At 42.8% G+C, this 20,024-nt stretch overlaps 1 protein-coding gene across 5 annotated transcripts in view; it reads left to right on the top strand.

The window, feature by feature from the left end:
- RUSC2 (RUN and SH3 domain containing 2) overlaps positions 1 to 17,950 on the top strand; it is a 98,992-nt gene extending 81,042 nt beyond the window's left edge. For all 5 annotated transcript variants that reach the window (XM_073618166.1, XM_073618167.1, XM_073618162.1 and 2 more), the window contains 3 exons: positions 4,772 to 5,660; positions 8,777 to 8,935; positions 11,127 to 17,950. In XM_073618166.1, coding sequence (XP_073474267.1) covers positions 4,772 to 5,660; positions 8,777 to 8,935; positions 11,127 to 11,283 — 1,205 coding nt within the window. In that variant the 3' untranslated portion in view covers positions 11,284 to 17,950. The remainder of the gene's footprint in view (positions 1 to 4,771; positions 5,661 to 8,776; positions 8,936 to 11,126) is intronic.
- Positions 17,951 to 20,024: the final 2,074 nt, after the last annotated feature.

Below are 20,024 nucleotides of genomic sequence, written 5' to 3'. Positions count from 1 at the left end.
TAAACATATGTAAAAATTCTTCTACGTAGCTTACCTTTGGGCTGTGGCATATGCATGTATACGCGCGGAAAATACTGTCCAGCAATGCAGATTGCTGTATTGTTTTTTTTTTTACTGATCTATACTCAGCCCAGGTTTACGCTTCTGTATGTACAGGACCATTAAAAACAATGGGCTGCATTTAGATCATTCAAAAGAAACACCTGAATGCCTAAAAATGTGGTGTTTTCAGGCATCTGTGTGCAAGAAGCCTAAGTATGCATATCTAATACCTGACAGATCCCTCTTTAAGCTGCACATCACTGTAGTAGTCACTGCTATGATAGCAGCAGCCTTCCAGGTCCCGTGCCCGCTTGGCAGTGCCGCCATTTAGAGAAAGCAATGTATTTAATTCAATGAATACAGGCTGTTCTCTGATTACACGAGGTGAAGATGATAATGTCGCCAAACTGCCTCTCCAGCTTGGCACGGGACCCAAGACTGCTGCTATCACTGTAGCAGCTGCAATTACTATAATTATTTGCTGCTTACACAGGGATCAGTTAGGTATGAGGTATGCATTCTTACATTGACCCAAACTGGACCAAGGGTAACTATGCTATAAAAAAATCCTACCTAGACTTTGGCTTTAAACATAATTTCCCTCATTTTTCCTTTTCTAAATGTAATTTCATTTAAACAAGTTATGGAAGTGAAAAATTCCCTTTCAGAAAATAATCTTCCTCCCTTCCACCCTTCCTTTCCTCTTTTCTTTACTTCCCTCCCTTCCATCCTTCCCTTCCTCATTTCTTTCTCTCTCTTCCCTATTTGTTTCCCTTACTGCCTCCCTTCCTACTTTCATCCTTTCCCACTGTTTCTTCTTTCCTTCCATCCCTCCCTCCCTTGTATGCCTTCCTTCCTTTCCTTCTTTTCCTCCCCCTCTTCCTTGCTTGTTTTTATTCCCCCCTCTCTCCCCTCCTGCCACCTTTCCTCCCTCTCTTCCTTCCCTCTTTTTCTTCCTCCACTTCCTTCTTTGCTCCCCCCTCCCTCTATTGTTTCCTTCTTCCCTACCTTCCCTTTCACCTGTTTTTCTCTCCCTTACTTCTTTATTTTCCTTCTTGGCTCCCTTCCTTTTTTCATTCCTAACCACTGCTTTCCTCTTTTCCTTCCCCTCCCTCCTCTATTGTTTCCTCCTTCCGTTCCTTCCTTTTCATGTGTCTTTCTCTCTCTTCCTTCTTTGTTTCCATTCTTGCCTCCTTTCCTTCCTTTTCTCTCTCTCCTGCTCTTCCTTCTTTCTTCCATTCCCTCCTCTCTCCCTTCCTGCCTTCTTTCCTCCCTCTCTTCTTCACTTACCCTTTTCTTCATTTTCCTCCCTCTCTTCCTTCCCTCTTTTTCCTCCTCCACTTCCTTCTTTGCTCCCCCCTCATCTATTGTTTTCTTCTTCCCTTCCTTCCGTTTCACCTGTCTTTCATTCCCTTTCTTCTTTATTTCCCTTCTTGCCTCCCTGCCTTCTTTCATTCCTTCCCACTGTTTCTTCTTTCTCTCTCTCTCTCCCCCCACTCTTCCTGCCTTCTTTCCTCCCTCTCTTCTTCCCTTCCCTTTCTTCCTTATTTTCCACCTTCTCTTCCTTCCTATTTTTCTTCCTCCACTTCCTTTTTTGCTTTCCTCTTTTCCTTACCCTCCCTACTCTATTATTTCCTTCTTCTGTCCCTTCCTTTCATCTGTCTTTCTCTCTCTTCCTTCTTTGTTTCCCTTCTTGCCTCCTTTCCTTCTTTTTCTCCCCCCCCCACTCTTCCTTCCTTCTTTCCTTCCCTCCTCTCTCCCTTCCTGCCTTCTTGCCTACCACTCTTCTTCCCTTCCCTTTCTTCTTCATTTTCTTCCCTCTCTTTCTTTTAGCCCTCCCTTCCACCCCCCCCCCCACATTCCCTTCTATTGTTTCCTTCTTCTCTTCATTCATTCCTTTCTTCCCTTTCTTTTTTTTTGTTCCTGCTCATCCTCTCCCTTCTTTTCTTTTCTCCCTTCTTTCCCTCCCCTCCTTCCTTCCTTCTGTAGCACCCCCTGAACCCCCCCCAGGTAAGTTAAGCACCCCCAGAGACAGCATTTCACCCCAGGGCTGAGTCCATGCCAATAGGTGGGGGGTGTAGGATATTGGGCACCAATCACTTTAACAAATAACTAGTTTTTATTTGGCAGCGATTGATCAAGGAGAGAGAGAGAGCTGAGGGTATCAGATATCCATTCTGCAGCTGCTCACATCTATCCTAGACAGGTTCACCTGCAGAGTTTCTTTCTCCTGGCACTCCAGCTTGTGTATAGCTTCTTCTATTCCAGGCAGGATAGCTCCAGACCTTCACCAGGAACTGCCCTAACACATGTGTAGCCCCCCCCCCTGGTCAGCAGGCCTGGAAGGAAAGCAGCACTAACCTAGTGCCTCTCCCCTCTACTGCCAGAGACTCCTCCCTGCAGGAGGAAGCAATCAGGCTGGAATTATGGAAACCAAATGCAAGAGCGCCACCTATCAATTAAGCACTGGCTGAATACAGACAGACACTACTACTCTATTTATTAGACATGCCTGCTTAAAGAAGAATTAACCCAAAACCAAAAATGTTATATATTGCAGCTTACCAATCATTAGATGCGGTGGCTGCATTCGTTTTCTTTTCAGGTTTTTTCCCCCCTATGTATTCACTTGGTGATCTGGCCAGTAACACACCCCCTGTATTGGTGTCCCCACTTTGGATGAAGAAGCACAGGGGACACCTTTGGACAGCAGCATTGTCAGTCTGGGGGGGGGGGGGTATTAGATGTACTAGCAGATTTAAATAAACTAACAAATTGAAGCCAAACACCAGTAAATACAATATAATCCGTTACAGCAAAACCTTTTGGGATAAAGGTTTTACATAAATAAATCAAATCTGATCATTGTAAGCACCCCTGTCAGTGGTAAATGGTTTGTCTCATCCCTGTAAACTGATACATCTGCAGGGGAGCTTGTTTTTTTTTTTTTTTTGAAAAACAGCAGACTTACTGACCTGATCATTTCATGAAAATAGAAGAAATAAAGTCTCAAAAATGAAATGAATGCAGCCATCACATCTAATGTATTGCTTTATGACAGGGTGGCTACTCTGCCTTTCTTTCTTCCTTTCCATCCCCACTTTTCATCTTCTTTTCCTTCCTCTCTCCCCACTCTTTTTTTTCCTTCCTTCCTTCCTTCCTTCCTTCCTTCCTTCCTTCCTTCCTTCCTTCCTTCCTTCCTTCCTTCCTTCCTTCCTTCCTTCCTTCTTTTCTCCCTTCCTACATTCCTTCCTTCCCTCTCTTCCTTCTTTCCTTTTATCCTCCAATCCATCTTTCCTTGTTCCCTCCCTTCCTCTCTTTCACTTACTCAGTCCTCCTGTTCATTCCTTACCTCTCCTTCCTTCTATTCATCTTCCCTTCCTTCCTTCATTCCTTTCCATCCCCACTTTTCATCTTCCTTCCCTGCCTCTTCTCTTTCCTTTCTTCATTCCTCTCTCCCCGCATTTACTTTCTTTGTTCATTCCTTAGCCTTCCTTCCTTCCCTCTGTCTTTCCTTCCTTTCTTTCTAATTTTCTCCCTTCCTTCATTCCTCCCCTCTCTTCCTCCCTCCCTTCCTTTTTTCCTCCCAGCTTTCTTTCCTTGTCCCCTCCCTTCCTTCATTCCTCCCCTCTCTTCCTCCCTCCCTTCCTTTTTTCCTCCCAGCTTTCTTTTCTTGTCCCTCTCCCTTCCTTCATTCCTTCCCTCTCTTCCTCCCTTCCTTCCTCCCTCCCTTCCTTTTTATCCTCCCATCCATCTTTCCTTGTTCCCTCCCTTCCTCTCTTCCATTTACTCATTCCTCCTGTTCATTCCTTACCTCTTCTTCCTGCTATTCATCTTTCCTTCCTTCCTTCCTTCCTTCCTTCCTTCCTTCCTTCCTTCCTTCCTTCCTTCCTTCCTTCCTTCCTTCCTTCCTTCCTTCCTTCCCTTCCTCTTCTCTTTCCTTTCTCCATTCCTCTCTCCCCAACTTTACTTTCTTTGTTCATTCCTTATCCTTCCTTCTTTCCTTTTTCCCTCCCTCTTTTCTGTCCTTCTTCCCTCACTATCCTCTATTTCTTCCTTCCTTTCCTAATTTTTCTCTCACTACCGTTACTTCCTTCTTTCATTCCTTACCTCTCCTTCCTTCCTTCCTTCCTTCCTTCCTTCCTTCCTTCCTTCCTTCCTTCCTTCCTTCCTTCCTTCCATCCTTTTTTCATTTTTTTCTTCCCTCCCTTTCCTTCCTTTTTTCTTCCCTCCCTTTCCTTCCTTCCTTCCTTCCTTCCTTCCTTCCTTCCTTCCTTCCTTCCTTCCTTCCTTCCTTCCTTCCTTCCTTCCTTCCTTCCTTCCTTCCTTCCTCCCCCCCCTGCTGCCCTCCTCCCTCTCATCTATCCTTTCTTATTTTTTTTCCCTCCCTCACTTTCCTTCCACCCTACCTTTTTCTATCCTTCCTTCCTTTCTTCTCCCTTCCTTCCTTCCTCCTTTCCTTTCTTCCTTTCCTCATACGGCTCTCGTTACCTTTATTTCATTTGTTCATTCCTTACCTCTCCCTTCTTCTGTCTTTCCTTCATTTATCCCTTCCATTTATCCTAACTCCAAATTCCTTTATCTCTGCCTTTACTTCCTTTGTTCATTCGTTACCTTTCCTGGATTCTATCCTTCTTCCCTCTCTCCCTCTCTCCTTCCTTCCCTCCCCTACAATGTAATATACAGGGATTGTCATATTTAAAGTTAATGACTGTCTTTTTTTTCTCAGACATTATCTGGGCTCACTATGACCCGGTTGGCTTCTTATCCGTGTCTCATGGTGTTTGCCAGCCACTGTTTGAAGAGCTCCTGCTTCTTCTGCAGCCTCTTTCTCTTTTACCTTTTGACCTGGACCTCTTGTTTGAGCACCACCTTGTCCAGATGAGCAGAGAGCAGCAGCAGAAGAAAGAGATGCTCCGCGTGAAGCAGGACCTACTCCAGTCTGTTCACTCCACCCTTCAGCTGATGAGAAGCCGTGATGAGGAAGAGCAGGCGAACCAGGAGAGGAAAAGCCTTGAGAAGACATCCTTAGAGTCCTTTAATATCGAGAGGCCCACAGGAGAAGGAGCTGCCTCTGTAGAGGTTAGTGAAGAGCAAAAGAAAGAGAATGCCATAGAGCTTAAAAGAGACAAACAAGCTGGATGGTGGTACCAACTGATGCAAAGCTCCCAAGTCTACATCGAGAACTCCTCCGACACTACCAGGTTCACACGCCAAGATAGGCGAAGACCAGGAAGTGGTGGAACTCCAAAAAAAGTGCCACCACCCAGAGAGGGAGTTGTTGAAGGAGCCGAGGCCTGTCCTAGTGTGGAAGGAATGGCAGAGGAGAAGCCATCAAAGAAAGACACAGTGGAGGACAGTCATAAGGAAGAGAAAAAGTCCTGGATGGGGAGCCCTCCCGAGTCGGTGCTCAATGAACTTAAACATGGGCAAGAGAAGGAAAGCCGAAGCTCCCAAAAGGACTCTCAGCCAAACAGACAAGAGGCAGCAAAAGAGAACATTCAGGGCAGTCCTATCAGGAAATGGGGACACTTGTTTGGATCCAGGAAACCACTGGAGGAAGCCAAGAACCTGGGTGAAGCCAGGAAACCCTTGGGGGAAGCCAAGCAGACAAACAGGTGAAATCAAAAAGTTATGGTTATCTGCTATTGTGCATCAACTGTCAGAAAACCTAAGAAAAGAACAAGTCTACTCTCAGGCAGTATGATAACTGAGATTTAGCCCCGGTTCACATTGATGCTACTTTGAACTTCACTTGAAGTAGTGCGATTTCAAAGTTGCAAGGTCAGCGCTATTTCAGGTGCTACTTGATAGACATCTCTGTGACTTCATGCACAGATGTTTATTGAAGTCGCACCTGAAATAGGCAAAAGTAGTGCAGGAACTACTTTTGCAAATCGCTGCAGAACCTCAAAAATGGTGTTGCACCAATTGGAACAGTGCCATTGCCTCCAATAGGCTGCGACTTGTCATGCGATTTGATCTCTCAAATCGCATGACAAATCGCTCCAATGTGAACCTAGGCTAAGGGAACAATTTATAAAACAAACATTGCAGGAATGTCACATACATTCGTGCTGGCTGGGTGAATTTGTCCCTATATCTTCTTTAATAGATTCATCTCTAGGATTGCCAGGTCCATCTAGTGAAGAAAACGCTGTATATTTTCTCATTGAGGAGTTTCACAAAACAATACAGGATTTTGGGCACTAGATGGAGTAGAAAATCATAGGAATTAATCTATTACAAAAATATAGGGAAAATTTACCCACTCAGGCACTCTACTAAAAATAAAAATTATATAGCCAATGCAAAATGCACCACACTACACCACACCATATGTAAATACAGTGCCTTAAAAAAGTATGGATACCCCTTGACATTTCCCACATTTTGTCATGTTACAACCAAAAATGTAAATGTATTTTATTGGGATTTTATGTAATAGACCAACACAAAGTGGCACATAATTGTGAAGTGGAAGGAAAATGATAAATGATTTTCATTTTTTTTTACAAATAAATATGTGAAAAGTGTGGGGTACATTTGTATGGTGCCCCCCTGAATCAATACTTTGTAGAACCTCCTTTCACTGCAATTACAGCTGCAAGTCTTTTTGGGGATGTCTCTACCAGCTTTGCACATCTAGAGAGGGACATTTTTGCCCATTCTTCTTTGCATAATAGCTCAAGCTCTGTCAAATTGGATGGAGAGCGTCTGTGAAGAACAATTTTCAAGTCTTGCTACAGATTCTCAATTGGATTTAGGTCTGGACTGTGACTGGGCCATTCTAACACATGAATATGCTTTGATCTAAACCATTTCATTGTAGCTCTGGCTGTATGTTTAGGGTCGTTGTCCTGCTGGAAGGTGAACCTCCGCCCCAGTCTCAAGTCTTTTACAGACTCTGACAGGTTTTCTTCTAATGCCGCGTACACACGAGCGGACTTCCCGACAGAAAAAGTCAGATGGGAGCTTTTGGTCGGACATTCCGACCGTGTGTATGCCCCATCGGACTTTTTCTGTAGGCATTTCAGACGGACTCAGATATAGAACATGTTCTAAATCTTTCCGTCGGAAATGCCGACGGAGTTTAGCCCTTTGGCAAGTCTGCTCGTGTGCATAAGATTGCCCTGTATTTGGTTCCATCCATCTTCCCATCAACTCTGACCAGCTTCCCTGTCCCTGCTGAAGAAAAGCATCCCCACAACATGATGCTGCCACCACCATGTTTCACGGTGGGGATGGTGTGTTCAGGGTGATGTGCAGTGTTAGTTTTCCTCCACACATAGTGTTTTGTTTTTAGACCAAAAAGGTCAATTTTGGTCTCATCTGACCAGAGCACCTTCTTCTACATGTTTGCTGTGTCTCCCACATGGCTTCTCGCAAACTGCAAACGGAACTTCTTATGGTTTTCTTTCAACAATGTCTTTCTTCTTAACACTCTTCCATAAAGGTCAGATTTGTGGAGAGCACGACTAATAGTTGCCCTGTGGACAGATTCTCCCACCTGAGCTGTGGATCTCTGCAGCTCCTCCAGAGTTACCATGGACCTCTTGGCTGCTTCTCCAATTAATGCTCTCCTTGCCCGGCCTGTCAGTTTAGGTGGACGGCCATGTCTTGGTAGGTTTGCAGTTGTGCCATACTCCTTCCATTTTTGGATGATGGATTGAACAGAGCTCTGTGAGATGATCAAAGCTTGGGATATTTTTTTAGAACCTAACCCTGCTTTAACCTTCTCCACAACTTTATCCCTGACCTGTCTGGTGTGTTCCTTGGCCTTCATGATGCTGTTTGTTCATTAAGGTTCTCTAACAAAACTTTGAGGGCTTCACAGAACAGCTGTATTTATACTGAGATTAAATTACACACAGGTGGACTCTATTTACTAATTAGGTGACTTCTGAAGGCAATTGGTTCCACTAGATTTTAGTTAGGGGTATCAGAGTAATGGGGGCTGAATACAAATTCATGTCACACTTTTCAGATAATTACTTGTATAAAAATAAAAAATATATAATTTCCCTTCTACTTCACAATTATTGTTGGTCTATCTATTACATAAAATCCCAATAAAATACATTTACATTTTTGGTTGTAACATGACAAAATATGTGGAAAATTTCAAGTGCTTGTGAATACTTTTTCAAGGCACTGTATGCAAGTCTATTGGGCAATGCTGCAACCACCCTGCAATTACAGGGATAAATTAGGTGGCGAGGGGGGCGACATACCACCTCCTTACCAGCTGTCAAATGCCTCTGAAAATCGATTCACCGTGGATCACTTTCAGAGGGGAGACAAGGCCCTCTGAAACACACAAAGACCATTTAGTTGGAAGCCAGCCAATCCACCAGCATGTATTTGAAAAGATGCCCATATAATTCTGGGGAGACAATGCAAACCTTATGCTTTCTATATCTTTGGGGAGAACTAAATCACCCATCTACAATTGGATTGCCATCATAAAGTGCAGGGAACCTTCACATTATATTATCTATCTATCTATCTATCTATCTATCTATCTATCTATCTATCTATCTATCTATCTATCTATCTATCTATCTATCTATCTATCTATCTATCTTCTATATCTATTTTAGTATTTTCTATTCTGTATATTGTCTCACGCTCTTTTGTATCAGAAGACCCCAAGGTAAGCAGTATATTGCTCTCTGTCCTTGAATATTTTATGAGCCCCGACTGACGCAGCTTGGTTCTTCCCCTGCCACAGGTTGCCCTCGGGCTGGCTCAGCCTGGATAAGTCGATGTTCCAGATGGTGGCACAGACTGTGAGCGCAGGGCTCTGGGGAGAAGCAGCCCCGGAGAGGGAGGCCATGGCAGGATCAGAAGCTGGAGCCGCGTCCCTCTCTCCATCTTCCCAGAATATTCGGTAAGCAGCCAAACAGAACCTTAAAAAAAGTTTGTTTCTTCACAACTACACTTTGGGGTTTATTAATAAAAAATGAATTGGACAAATAAAACAAGCATTCGCTGAAAAATTCTGACTGTGTTTAGCTTAAAGTGGGTGTAAACCCTTCCCTATACCCAGTGAAGAGACCGGTCTCAGGTGATACACAGAGATGACACAAATCCTCCTACATAAGTTACACCTGTTTATCTACAGCCTTCTCTTCTCTACATCCGATCAAAGTCCAGAATTTGTAAAGCTTTTTTTGTGAGCTGTTAGAAAGAAAAAAAAAAGGGGGCAGAGAGCTGAAGTTACACATTGCAGAGCTCAGTGAGGAGAGCTCTGAGAGCTGATTGGAGGCAAGGGATACCCACCCCCCTTCCCACAGCACACAAGAACAGAGCTGAGGCTGTCAACCGGCTGGAGCACCCTCATCTGTCACCTTTTTATCTCTTGGTGTCAGGAAAACTTGTCAGAAGTGAGTGTGCGCAGCCTATTGCATTAGGTTGTGCACCCCAAAGCTCCAACACATTTGCGTTTGTCATATTTCTTGGCCTCTTCCCCACTCTCCATCCTAAAACATTGGGAGGAAGAGGAAGCAAGGGAGCACATGGGGGACCTGGGCAACAGAAGGAAGAGGAACAGGAAAAGGAGGGGTGGCGGGGGTGGCATATATTAGTACCGATTCCCCTATATTTTCCTCCTGTGGCAGCTGAATGTTGACAAAAGGGAGAGGAGGAGAAGCCTACTTTCAGCTGCTGCAGGAAGAAAATACAGATCGGAGCCACTAAATTCCACCCCGCCACCTCTCTTGTCCAGGTTCTGAGGGTCGGCAAGGAAGGATTGCGATTTACCTTTGACAGTTTGCCAACCCCAGGATTAGGGTGTGCCCAGGCACACCTGGCACACCCCTTGCACACGCCTATAGAAGTGACTCATACAGATAGCAGAGGAAGGGGGCAGCAGAGAGAAATGACATTTCATGTACTTAATTGAGACAATTACACGCTATAGAGGAATATGCTTTGTTTATAGTTCATGTCTGAGGTTTATAACCCCTCTAATTCAGTGATTTTCTATGATTGTCAGCTCCACCTAGTGGCCATATTCCTGTATTTTTTCTGCAATACCTCAATCAGGAAAAACACCACATTATGGCCACTAGTTGGCACTGCCAATCATTGGAAATCACTGTATTAAAGAGGTTCTAAAGGCTGAAGATGTTCTACCTTCATGCACTCTATTCATGGAGGTAAAAAACCTATGTGCAACAGCCCGCCCCCCCCTTCCCCCCCAATACTTGAGCCCCATCGCGATCCAGCCATGTGCATGAGCCCAACAGCTCCAGCCGGTCCTCAATGATAGCAGCTTTCAATCAAATCCAGTGAAATGGGAGCCAGGGGGCGGGGCCAAGTCCTGCTGTGTGTGTCAATGAACGCAGCAGCAGGTCTCGGGAGCGCGCCCACATGGGTGCCCCCATGGAATGCGGCTCTCTGTGGGGGCACTCAATGTGGAGAAGGAGAGCATCCGGGGGACCCCAGAAAAGGAGGATCGGGCCACTCTGTGCAAAACCCTTGCACAGAGGAGGTAAGTATAGGCATGTTTGTTTTGTTTGTTTTTTTGTTTTTTAAAACTAACTTTTATGCCCCGTACACACGGTCGGATTTTCCGACGGAAAATGTGTGATAGGACCTTGTTGGAAATTCCGACCATGTGTAGGCTCCATCACACATTTTCCATCGGATTTTCCAACACACAAAGTTTGAGAGCAGGATATAAAATTTTCCGACAACAAAATCCGTTGTCGGAAATTCCGATCGTGTGTACACAAATCCGACGGACAAAGTGCCACGCATGCTCAGAATAAATAAAGGGATGAAAGCTATTGGCCACTGCCCCGTTTATAGTCCCGATGTACGTGTTTTACGTCACCGCGTTCATTACGATCGGATTTTCCGACAACTTTGTGTGACCGTGTGTATGCAAGACAAGTTTGAGCCAACATCCGTCGGAAAAAATCCATGGATTTTGTTGTCGGAATGTCCGAACAAAGTCCGACCGTGTGTACGGGGCATTACAATCACTTTAAGGTCAAAATATTTTGTTTTCCTAAATCAGCCCTTAATTAGTTAAATTACTTAATCACTAAAATGGGTATTTTTTTTCCAATCAGACAGGTGAACCCCGTATGCCATCGCACAGAACCGAAACAGCCAGACCTCAGCTTTGTCTACGACGCACACTCTGACCGCCTGCAGTGTGGCCTTGGAAACCGGCATGGTCTGATGCCTCTAAAGTTCGTTACTCAGCCCGACAGAGTGGACTCCTAACAACTGCTGGGACTGTTTAACTGGAGACACTTAAAGATGGCAATCATGATGAAAACAGCATGAGGAACGCGCCAAGAGCTTTCTGGTTCTTTGGTTAGACTGGAGCATTCAAAGATGTTCACTGGCTTTTTTTTTTTTTAAAAAAACCTCTGCAAGGAAAATGGAAAGCATTATGATTTTATGAGCGTGGCGGGGTCGGCCACATTAATACAGTATTCTTTCTCCCTAACGCCCAAACCATCGTGCACGTGTGCTAGCCGTTTTATTGACGTGAGCTCTGCATGCAGACATCATAGGAGAAAAATGTGACTTCCCTCAATGCTTTCTTAGTCGGCGACCTGACTCTCCTTACTCTCGTGTACTTAGCACTTATATTTCCAAGTAACGCTTCGAAAAAGTAGAATTTTTTTTTTTTTAATTTACCATCATTCGAGGAACATGAATACGAAAAAAAGATCTGGAGACTGACCTAAAGAATTTGCAATCTGTTACTTGGTTACCTGAAGCACAGGGCATGAAAACGACATGATGTCATGTGTAAATTCTGCTTCAAACTATGGTGCAATGTGGTCCATTTAAGAGTAAGATTTAGTGGCAAAAGATGGATGTGGAATACATGGACTCCACCTGGTGGACAAGCCAACGAATGGAGTAAGGACATTGGAAGCGTTGATGTGATGTAAGATGAAAAAAAATAGATTGATGTGGTTGAGAAAGTCAGCCTATGTAGCTGAAAGTTTGTTGTGAAGAAAAAGGTTGGGCAACACGCAATAGTTTGTGTATAGATGGATCATGTATGTAATGTTGGTTGGTGATGGATCACCAAGATTATCATTGGCCTTTGTGCTATTTCCACAAGCACCTTAGATGTTCAGTCTACAAGAGTGGAGTAACAAGCACAGTGACTGGACATAAATTCTTAGCAAAAGCTTCAAAAATGAAACTAAGATCTGTATTATTCATATAGAAAAAGAGTTTGAGAGGGAGAATGATAGGAGTTAGGATTAGGGCCTACAAAGTAATGGTGGTTGGACATAAATCCTTAGCAAAGGCTTTGACAGCTGAAGCAAGCTGAGATGTGTCTGTACAATAAAAACATAAAGTTTAGGAAAATGTAATATTTTGGGAAAGAACTTGTGATCAGAGAGTTGACTTCTTTTGACCTCCTTAGCATTTCTGTGATGAAATCCCTCTAATTTCTCAGATCTACTCAACCACCATGACTACCACAAGGGACTTAATGGATCTTTTTCTATGGTTTTAAAGTGTCCTATATTTTGGTGGAAACTATAGAAAATGAAAGTTTAGGAAAATCATACATTCTGGAGTAGAACCTGCGATAAGAGAATGGGCAATTCTTGAGGGTTCATTGGACAGTTGGTGGAAGACCTGCTTTTCTGTGGCTTATAGTATCCAAATGCTTTGGTTGGAACTGGTGAGGTAAATCAATCCCTGACTTCTTTTTACCAGACCTCTCTAGCACTTCCGTGATGAAATCTCTCAGATTTCTCAGATTTACTCAACCATCATGACCGCCAGAAGGGACTCAAGGTATCTAAGTATCTTTTCTATGGCTTTAAAGTGTCCTATATTTTGGTGGAAGCTTTAGAAAATGAAAGCTTAGGAGGATCATACATTTTGGATTAGAACTTGAAATAAGCGAATGGGTAATTCTCGAGGGTTCCTTGGACATTTGGTGGAGGATCTGCTTTTCTATGGCATAAAGTGTCCTGTATTTTGGTGGAAACTATAGAAAGTTAAAGCTTAGGAAGATCATACATTTTGGATTAGAACTTGCGATAAGGGAATGGGTAATTCTCAAGGGTTCTTTTGACAGTTAATGAAGGATCTGCTTTACTATGACTTATTATATCCAAATATTTTGGTTGGAACTGGTAAGGCAGATCACTCCCTGACTTCTTTTGACCTCTCTAGCACTTCTGTGAGCAAATATCTCTTGATTTCTCAGATCTGCTCAACCATCATGACCACCACAAGGGACTCTCAGTTTCCCTGTTGGATATTTAATATGTTTTTACTTTTTTTTTATTAATGAAAATGCAAAAGAAGAGAAAGGCTCCCAGGAGCTAGCAGCAGGGTGAGGAACTATGTAAAGGGAGCTGTTTTGGTTGGACTAACCCTTTAATAAATGAACAAATTTTGCAATCTGGGAGATCATTTAACCAATGGAAGATTCAGCACATGATCGGTTGCAAATACCTTGCATGAAATAGGTTTCTTTATGCTTGTTGCTAGATTTAGAAGCTCAAACCTAATCCTGTGGGAAAACCTTGCTAAAAATGCTCAACTCTTGGTCCTTTTTGGCATGGTCACTGCAGTCTTGTATGAGGTTATTGAAAGAACGATGGATGGTCGTATTAAGGAGAATCATTACAACTATTTATGTAAAGCAGTTAAGGATCAATACCTTCATTAAACTAATTACTGGACTGAATGTATATAAGCTACTACACCCCTTACTCTATCTTGACGCTGTACTCATGGCTGCACTTTTAATTTTGGGGGAGATTTTGATCCCTGGAGCTTAAAGACAAACCACTGTAATCCAATGGACAAAGGCAAAAAGGCCACAAGTATAGGTAAGGGTGGTGGGGGATAAAACATTTTTTTTGTGTCATGTCATCAGTCACCTCACCTCTCAACAATGTAGTTTCTTGTATTGATAAAAAAACTGCACCATTTAGTATTTAAAGGGTCATTTCACTTAAAACTGATAATATTGGCTTTATAGGTGTTGGGCTGAATCATTCACTAGCTTTCTTTAGCAGGCTCCTAGACAAGATCTCTGAGCAGTCAGCTCCAGCAACCTGCTTTGCCCATTATGAACTATCGCTGTTGGTTATGTCACCTATGGAGTAGAATGAGTGAGACTCCTTGGCAGTGCTGGCAGTTCCTGAAACTCAGGTGAAGATGTCTGGTTCCTGCAATTGGATTACAATAGATATAGGAAAGCCAGTGGGTGTTTAAGCCAATCTGCACCTGAAATATCAGTTTTGGGTGGGTGATTCTTCTAAACAGAAGCCTGAGTGAGAGCCTCAAGTGTTATGGGAGCTGTATATTTATTGTTTGGGTCTTGTGTGTATGTATGAGCTGTACATAAAGTTTAGTCAGGGCAGTGTTCGTGCTGGTTGCTTGCACTGCTGTATATTAGGTTGATGAACAGGCGAGGTGGGTTAATTGAGGGCTACACTCCTGTAGGTAAAATAGGGGATCGGTGGGATAAGGACATCTTGGGATAAGGTGGTCTTGAATATTATACATTACAAAGGATTGGCCAGCTCTAAAAATAAGGGCTACAATGCAAGGTTCAATACTGGGTGGAAAAAGGAGGCCTACACTGCTGTGTATAAAGGATTAGGACACCTAGAATGTTTGAGGCTTGATGTTCTCTTAGATGCCTTCTAGAACCGAAAAACAATCCAACGATAAGCTTAGTTCGTGTCCCCTCAGATATTTCCTTCAGGGGTTTGGGTGAACGTTCAAAAAAGTAAACTATTAAAAAACAAAAACAAAACAAAACAAAACAAGGACATTAAATAAATTGGTTTGGTAGGTGGAGGTTCTGAAGCACTGGATCTCCAAAAATCGTTTGTATTCCCCATGTAGGGTGTCGTCTTCAAGTGTTGTGAATCAAGTAAGGCAGCTGCCAAGCACACAAGGGCTACCAACTGGTTCTTGGAACAAAGTATGAGATATAGGAAGAAAAGAGGAGATAAAATGTGTTGCTCAGAACATCCATTGGTAAGCCAACACTTTTTGAGGATTCTAATGGAGCCTCTTCATCAGGGCTTTAAAATAATCCAAAACAGAAGCCAGACTAAAGAACATGGAATGAATAAGGATGCAATTTCTAAACCAGTTGATGCAGGTTGTCCTATATACCCCACTGATTATATCTTATAATAATTCCATCTTCTTTAGTCTGGATTCTAATCCATATGATGCTTTAAAGCCTTGATGAAGGAGGTCCCTTAAAGACCCCAGAACATGTGTAAACTAAATTTGATCTGGACTCTACCACTTACTTGGTTCTCTCTTTTTCTTATTTCACAATAAGAAAATCATTTGCGGGTTGTATATTCTTATAATAAATCTTTACTGGAAAACAGCTTTTTATATGCTCTTATATTATTCATCGACAGAAGTACCTGTGGACTTTACCATTTTAACAGCAGATTCTTCTGTCATCCCCCATGAGATGCTCAGGTTTTTCTCCTCTTCGACCAATGACAGCCTGCATTCTTCCCTCAAATGTTTTTTTTACCAGTGACATAAAGTGATGAGTAGACAAAACCAATTATACAAAAAAACTAAGTGAAAAAAAAAAGTCCCCTTATAGTAACATGGTATGGTCCATGGGTCTCAAGATCTCTAAACATAAAAAAGGCGTGTGCTAATGATATGTTAAAGGAATTTTGTATTACATGTATCACGGGTAACCTACCATCATTTTAGGTATTGTCCTTGTTCATACAATAAGGTAATTCCAGCCAAAACTTTACTGTTTTGGATAGACGATGAAGGACCAGAACTTCTTTCAGCTTTTTGTTGCTGTAACCTCTTTGGGAGATTTCTTCTCATTTCCTGGTGACTCACGTCACCGGGGCAGGAAATGATGGGAATTCTTCCCAACAGAACAAAACAGATACAAAATAGAGACACATACAGATGTGAAAAACCATCGTCCCTTGTAGTAATATAGAACGGCAAAAGCACAAATAAATGGAAGGTACCAAACACTCACCAGAAAATATTTTTCATTAAACAAGTGACAATTTTATTTTTCCATAAAAGACAAACTACACATAAAAAAACATGATAAGGTCAAGATAATTATGTAGTAAAAAAATCTTCCAGTAATTGCTCTTGCTCCGACAGGTTTCGCCTCTGCGGCTTCTTCAGGGAGAATTTTAGGCACATGACGCCTACAGCATTATCACACTGTATGTTGAATTTCCACAGAAAATTGTATGGTCTTTAGAAAAGTGAAAACTTAAGAATCATATGAAAACTCAGTAATGAGGTCTCAGGATTATACTGGCACTCTCTAGGTCTCGGGTGCCAGATGGTATATTAGTGCACCACTGGAGAGCCAATGAAGACTGCCCACCAATAATTAAGCAATCACTAATGTAAGTCACATCAAGAGGGTGCCCATAGGTGGTATGCTCAGCAAAGACTCAGTAGCTTAGAGGGGGAAACAATGTAAGATTCGCAAGGAGCAACCACAACCTGGCCATGGTCTCAGACTCTGGCTGCCCTCATACTCCGCAGAGGCAAAACATGTCGGAGAAAGAGCAATTACGTAAAGCTATTTTGACCACAGTTTCTTGACCTTATCATGGTTTTTAATGTGTTTGAAAAATAAATTTGTCACTATTTTATTGAAAAACATTTCTGTTGATTATTTGGTACCTTAAAAGTACCATTTATTTCTACTTTTGTTGTAAAAACCAAAATATTATTTATAAAAAGAGATGAAGATTCAAACTCTTCTTCACTCAATCCAAAATATTATATATAAAAAAAGTTTTGGCTGGAATTTTTTTTTAATTGGAAGAACTGAATTGCTGTAGTTATGAGGCCTATGGATGTAGATAGAGAGGTCTTCCTAGATATATATAACTGGATTTTATAGATTTTAAGCACCACCAAACTTCTTCTGCCCTTGATGTATGAACCAGTCATATAAATGAAAGGCTGGGGAGTTTGGTGTAGCGTGAACTGGCCAGGAACCTTGTAGAAGCTTCACGAGTGGGCCATTGTCTACCCTGTGCAAGTTCTAGTATGAAGTATAACATTTACATCAGGAGTGGAAGATCAGTTGTGTCTCCATGTTTTACTTTGTAGATATCCATGGCTCAGTTGGCCATAGCAGTCTTCAGTATGGTCTTCTACCCCCATCCATTCTGCCTTGTGATTGACTGTGCTGTCCCAGTAAAAGTTCAATAGAACTTTATGGAGTGTTGCAAACTTAAACTGGATATGGATGGAAGTCCATTAAAGTTATTAATTTAATTAAAATGGAGGAAGCCATATTGGAGATGAACCCATGCTCATTAAAAGAGCAGCCAATCAATTCTGTAGGGAGAAGTGACACCTCTGGCTCCACGAATTCCATACTGCCCTAAATACAGTCTATTCAGCCTGTTTATCCATCCTTGGTAGGCTGCTGCCTTTCCTCCATGGCAGTGGCCTACCACCGGCATGGCAATGGCCTACTAAGGCCACTGCCATTTTCCACTGCTAGTTGGCAGTTGCGTAAGGAATGGCACCACCATGACTCTTCAGTCCTAGTGATATGACTGGATGCACTCCGGCCTTATTCAGTTCAGTCTACCAAACGTTATGGCTACCTAACCTTAGTTCACCTTAAGATAATGGACCAGCCCTCTCACATTCCTCACAATCCCCCCTTCCGAAAGGCCCTTAGGCATTTCCTAAAGGGCCCAATTTCTGCCCAGAGTCGGGGAATAGGCCAATGCCTACATTTTTTTTCCGGTGTATGTACATCTGCTCTTGCTGGAATTAACCCTTGTCTGTTACATCAGCGCCTGTAATCTTGGTGTCTTATGCCATATATATGTATATTTATTGGTTTGTTTATTTATTACGCATATTAATAAAAAAAGGTGCTGAATAAAAACTGCGAGTGTTTTTTTTTTTTTTTCATCCCCCGAAAAAGGGTACAAAAAATATTTCCACCGATATTTCCAACAAAAGAAAGCTCTATTTGTGTGAAAAAAAAAAACCATACAAATGTAATTTGTGTACAGCGTTACATGACCGCGCAATTACCAGTTAAAGTAGTGCAGTGCTGAATAGCAAAAAAAAAAAAGCCCTGATCATGAAGGGGGGTAAAACCTTCTGGAGATTATAAAATAGATAGGTTTAGCAGAAACAACTACTCAGAATGGCCACCAGGTGGAGAAAGGTTAGCTATCCTGTGCTAAAGCATCTGCAGTTTCTTGGTCATACTAAAACATAGAAACATAGTAGGTAATCTATCTCCATCTAGTGGTCATTCTAGGTTACTGCTTTATTTGAGTTTTTCTAAGCAAATTCATTTGTAGGCATTTCGTTTGCATGAATCGTACAGAATTAGTAATTGTTACTTCATGCCTATGCAGCATATCCCCAAATCAGGACATTACATTGGTGTAAATGTTTAAATATGTAAATAATAATAACATTTCTTTTTCTTTTGAATATGTAAAAAAAACTCAAATGAATTAAACATTGTAAAGAATGGGGCGTGGCCAGGCAGCGCATGTAGCAGGACGCACTTCTCCTCAGCTCCGCCGAAAATCCTGACAATTATCCTCCGGATTACTCATCCAACCCGCTGACACCCCCCGATCGGAACCGCACACTATCCGGGCTACAGCAGACCCGCTTACCCGATCGATTTGCGGCTACAGAATATGCCAAAACGGGGCAAGGATGGTGGCGGCCCGCCCGCAACTCAGGCCCAAGATGGCGCTTTACCACAGAGATCCCAAAAGGAGAAATATAAGGAGGCTGCTCAGAAACTCCTGTTTGGCAATAAAACATCAAAAAAACTACCATCACCTACATCTGACCTTAGTGAAGAGGAGGGAAGTCAGCTGGAGATGGATAATACTATTCCACTGGAGGATGGCACTGGATCCCCTTCTGACTGGGCCGCAGTGAGTACAGTTTCACATTCTCATCAGGGCACTCAGCCATCAATCCTGCCCCCGGATAATGCTGAACCCACTCTCAGAGATATACTCTCAGCTGTAACCACATGCAATAAATCCATCTCAACCCTGACTGATGAAGTTAAAGGTGTCAAAGCTGAGATATCCTTTGTGAGACAGGACATGCAAAAGCTGAGGGAGCGCACAGCTGCAATAGAGAGCAGAGTCAGTGTAATTGAAGATGATCTAGTACCCATGCAGAGAGATCTAAAGTATAACTGTCATCTTACAGATCAGCATGCAGCGCGATTAGATGATTTGGAAAATCGCATGCGCCGTAACAATGTCCGCGCCTTAGGATTCCCAGAAAGGATAGAAGGTAAAGACCCGGTCAATTTTATAGAACAATGGCTCCTCAGCACATTTGGAAAAGAAGCTTTCTCTCCGCTTTTTGCGGTAGAGAGAGCGCACAGAGTGCCATCTCGCCCGTTGCCTCCTGGCAATCATCCTCGTGCTTTTCTATTTAAACTCTTAAACTACAAGGACAGAGATGCCATTCTTGCTAAGGCCAGAACCATGGGAGGTAAGCTGAATATTGAAAATTCCAAAATCTCCCTGTTTCCGGATTTCTCGGCCGAGCTCCAGAAGCAGCGAGCAAAGTTCATGGATGTTAAACGAAGATTAAGGGAACTAAACTTGCCATATGCGATGCTATACCCTGCCCGTCTCCGTGTGGTTGCACTTGGGGAAACTCGCTTTTTTGACCGCCCGGACATGGCGGCTCAATGGCTAGATCGTGAAGACAGGGCCCTTAAAGAGGCCAGACCACAAAGAATTGCCCCTGCTTAAATGCTAAGTCCTTGATATGCAATCTCCTGACAAGACTTGGTCTGTTTTTTGCTGTGATGGATGCCTAGGCCGTGAAAAGATTCTAAGCTCTAAGTGTGCTGATTGCGGTGGACAGCCTCTCCACTCATATCCGATGTCTAGGCGGCAGAGGAACACTGTTTGGTTGTTTCACCCTCTCCCCCTGCTTTTTCCGTTGCCCTCCTTCCT

The sequence above is a fragment of the Aquarana catesbeiana genome, linkage group LG01 (genome assembly GCF_042186555.1).
Source record: "Aquarana catesbeiana isolate 2022-GZ linkage group LG01, ASM4218655v1, whole genome shotgun sequence".
Taxonomy (NCBI): Eukaryota; Metazoa; Chordata; class Amphibia; order Anura; family Ranidae; genus Aquarana; species Aquarana catesbeiana.
This window is presented reverse-complemented; position numbering and strand designations above follow the sequence as displayed.